The 3,729-nt window shown below is 39.6% G+C and overlaps 1 protein-coding gene across 1 annotated transcript; it reads left to right on the plus strand.

Moving 5' to 3' along the window:
• Positions 1–643: 643 nt before the first annotated feature.
• Positions 644–2,496, plus strand: LOC121988549 (ubiquitin-60S ribosomal protein L40). Its single transcript, XM_042542023.1, has 5 exons — positions 644–810; positions 900–986; positions 1,070–1,172; positions 2,180–2,246; positions 2,329–2,496. Exons 1-5 carry the CDS (start codon positions 708–710, stop codon positions 2,353–2,355), a joined length of 387 nt encoding a protein of 128 aa, XP_042397957.1. The 5' UTR covers positions 644–707; the 3' UTR covers positions 2,356–2,496.
• The last annotated feature ends 1,233 nt before the right edge of the window (positions 2,497–3,729 follow it).

Below are 3,729 nucleotides of genomic sequence, written 5' to 3' on the forward strand. Positions count from 1 at the left end.
TAATCAGATGAAGTTTTCTATTCTACTTGAGGTAGCAGCCATTTGTCAGGTTAAAAGCTATATTAATTATTACAGAAAAACCAGCTATGCACCAAAAGGAAATGCATTTCAAACTTTACCAGAGGTAACATTGTAAGTAGAAGTGCTAAAGATTCCTGTCTAATTTTACCACTGGATGCATTTCAAACTTCTAATGAATGATTTAATCAAGAAGCTAGTAGATTTATATATTGAAGGTCGACTACGATCCTCACCATTATCGCATAAGAAGTAAAGAACTAGAGAAGTGGAGAATGTGGATCAAGAAGATGCAATAACTCGAAGAAGCAGAAAAAATCATCTTTTTCTTTGTCAAAAACTCAATCAATCAGTCTGGAACTTTTAGGGCAACCAAAATCACAAAGGGGAGGGAAACAAGAAGATAAAGTTGGACATAAGGCAAGCTGAAACCCTAGTTCTGCAAGGAAGAAGCCGAAGACGAAGCCGAGACGACAATGAATCCGTACCTGTTTTTATTTTGGTCCAATCGAACCGAGTTTATGGACACGACTCGGACTAGATCCGGATCATAAGGGTATTCTTGTCAGTTCGTCAATAAGTCACTAGGTGGAAACCCTAGCGAGTCCAACTAAGAACACTATAAAAGGTTCGTGCGTTGGTGCTTCAACTGGCGGCTGAGAAGGAGGTGATCGAGGAAAGGCGGCGCGATGCAGATCTTCGTGAAGACGCTCACGGGGAAGACCATCACTTTAGAGGTCGAGAGCAGCGACACCATCGACAACGTCAAGGCTAAGATTCAAGACAAGGAAGGTGCTTATCACTCGTTCCGTCCGCTTCACTTGTTCGATCTTATTTGATACATTTCCGGTTTGATTTTGCTCATTTTTTCCGGATTCTAGGGATTCCTCCGGACCAGCAGAGGCTGATCTTTGCTGGTAAGCAGCTCGAGGATGGGCGGACCCTCGCTGACTACAATATCCAGAAAGGTTCGGTTTTTATAATCTGTACTTGGTTTTACTATCTCTTTTCGTAATCATGCGAATCATTTTGGTCGCTTCGTGGGTATTAGAGTCTACACTGCATCTTGTGCTGAGGCTGAGGGGTGGAATCATTGAACCTTCTCTCATGGCTCTTGCTAGGAAGTACAACCAAGAGAAGATGATATGCAGAAAGTAAGTTTGCGTTTCTCTCTTTTTTTGTTCCTTTTTTTTGTGCTTTGCTTTGTTTGATTGCCTTTGTTATCCTATGTGATCCGATACGGACTTATTGAATGGCAATTAAGATTTTTGTAAACGGAACTATGGGTTAAATTCTTCAAACTACAATTGTGCTGTAGAGGTTGCCATGGATCCAAATGTCGACGCTCGTTTACTTTGTCAGCTGCTTTGAATTTATTTGCAGTTGATTTTCACGGATGGAACATGCAGAACAATAAATTCTACGTCTTTAAATATATCTTGTAGTGCATCCATAGCATAAATAAAAATGCACTTGTTAGGACCTGATACATGTGCAGATTGCATTTCCTTTTAAGAAGATAATTTGATAATATGCTAATGAAAATAGAAGATCTAGAGATGGTGCATGTTTATGTAAGATTATCAATTTGGATGTTACCGCATATCAAGCCATTACTAATAAATTTGGTTTTTATCACAAAGAGCATGATCACATTTTCTTTCTAAAGTTAATTTTCTATTTTCATTTAGGTCAAATATACAATACAACCTTCGCTAGTTTAGTCAAATTGAAAAACTTGTAGATTCTGTTGCAAAAACATATGCAAGGTTAAAATTATGTATTTCATCTTGATGTAATTTATCAAAATAGATTTACTTCAATTGTGTGATCTATATGATAAATGCCAAGGGACTCTTTTTCTAATGAGTTAAATTTCTGAGGCAAATTAATATTCTGACCTTCCAAATGCAAATTCAATCTTATTATTTACATACTGATGATGTTTTAGAAACTTGAAATACTGTAATTTGCTGATTACAGTATTGATTTTATTTTAATTGATATTATGTTATAGTTGAATGTATGATTGTTGTTCATACACTACATGTGATTGAGTATTCAGATGGGTGAATCCCATGGTTCAAGTGCAATGCAGTTGCAACTGTTTTATCTAAACAAATTAACTGTTGTAACTGTAACCTTCTTTTTGTTTCATCAGGTGTTATGCACGGTTGCATCCAAGGGCTGTCAATTGCCGGAAAAAGAAGTGTGGCCACAGCAATCAGGTAATATTTATGTTTTTTTTCCTTAAAAACAAATTCGGTCGTACTAGTTGTTCAAGCGTGATCATGCCTTCACAATTTGCAGTTGAGGCCCAAGAAAAAGATCAAGTAAACTGCTAGAATGGTTGGATTCGAGGTGTGCTTTCAAAGAAGATTAAAAATAGTTTCAATATTGAGTGCTCTCGGAGCATACTGTCTCTGTTCTTTTTGGATGTTTAGACAAATATTTCTATTTGATTCTGTGGTTGCCTAATGAGATTTGACTGCGCAAGTTTGCTAGTTTCTTCTCTCCAAGTTCCTGAAACAAGGAGTTTAGCATGAAGAGCTACTACAAGATAGTACTGAAGTAGATTATTTCTTATAAACTATGCATTTAATAAAGTGAAATATTTTTGTACTTAATTAAGCTTGAGTAGATAAAATAATTTCCAATTTTTAATTGATAGAAATGAGTATATATATATAATATTTAGAAATTTTGAATTACCTGGATAGAAAACGAACTCACGCCCATCTCAACTGCCGCCGACCGACACCTCGACTGCTGCAAGCTGCCCCTTGAAAGATATCTGCGAATTCGCCGGCGGCGCGTCTTCCACCTGCGCCGATCTCGTCTTCTGGCAGGTTTTGCTGTCCCGATACTTTCTCCTGGAACATCCTGATCCGATCCCACGCCTGGTCGTCGCCCACCCCAATCAAAGACCTTCTATCCTTCGCCTAGATGCGTCAAAATCGCATCTTGATTGACCATTACCCGTATACCTTCGTCCTCAAGGCCTGCGCTTCGGTTCGTTGGCTCATTCACGGGAATGGATCGATCAGCTTTTACTGCAATCGCGGCAAGATTGCGTCCGCTCCGAAGCTGGACGATGTTTCTCGGTTCAAGGATTCGGTGCGTGGCTGCAAATCAGAGGCTCGAAATCTGTTCGACGCGATGCCGGAGTGGGATGCCTTCTTCTTGACTATCTTGATCAATGGACATGGGACAAGGACGTATCGTGCTGGAATTCCTTGGTCAATGGGTAGTGTTGGATTGGGGACGATAAGCCCTGCCAAAGAACTGTTTGACAAAATGCCCCCAAAGAAATGTGAGAAGCTGGGCATTCTTGCACATGGCTACTTGCACCATGGAGATGCAAAACAAACTTTGGAGCTCTTCCAAGTTCCCATGGATGGTCGTCGGTGGAGTCAGAGCTGATCAAGTCTGCTATCGGTGCCATTTCTGCATATTAGCAGTTGGGCGTCCTTGATGAAGGGCAATGGATAGAGACTGTTGGATGTTGTCGTGGAGACATCACTAGTCGATGCAAACATTAGTTGGGGGATCTGAATCATGCTGGTTTGCTTGTTTGTCATGTCCAAGAGTGTGGTGACATGGCCAAATCAGCAATCTTAGAAGAAAATACAATAACAATCAAACTTTATCCCACTATATAAATCCCACTATATAAGAACAGCAGTCTTAGAAGTAAATGAGGCTACAAAA

Source organism: Zingiber officinale, chromosome 6B (assembly GCF_018446385.1).
Source record: "Zingiber officinale cultivar Zhangliang chromosome 6B, Zo_v1.1, whole genome shotgun sequence".
NCBI classification, from domain to species: domain Eukaryota; kingdom Viridiplantae; phylum Streptophyta; class Magnoliopsida; order Zingiberales; family Zingiberaceae; genus Zingiber; species Zingiber officinale.

Bases quoted from the DNA above. Each gene is read 5' to 3' on its own strand.
- LOC121988549 (XM_042542023.1), top strand. From the start codon at position 708: ATGCAGATCTTCGTGAAGACGCTCACGGGGAAGACCATCACTTTAGAG. The intron at 811-899 runs GTGCTTATCACT...TCCGGATTCTAG, and splicing joins TAAGATTCAAGACAAGGAAG to GGATTCCTCCGGACCAGCAG. The intron at 2,247-2,328 runs GTAATATTTATG...CACAATTTGCAG, and splicing joins AGTGTGGCCACAGCAATCAG to TTGAGGCCCAAGAAAAAGAT.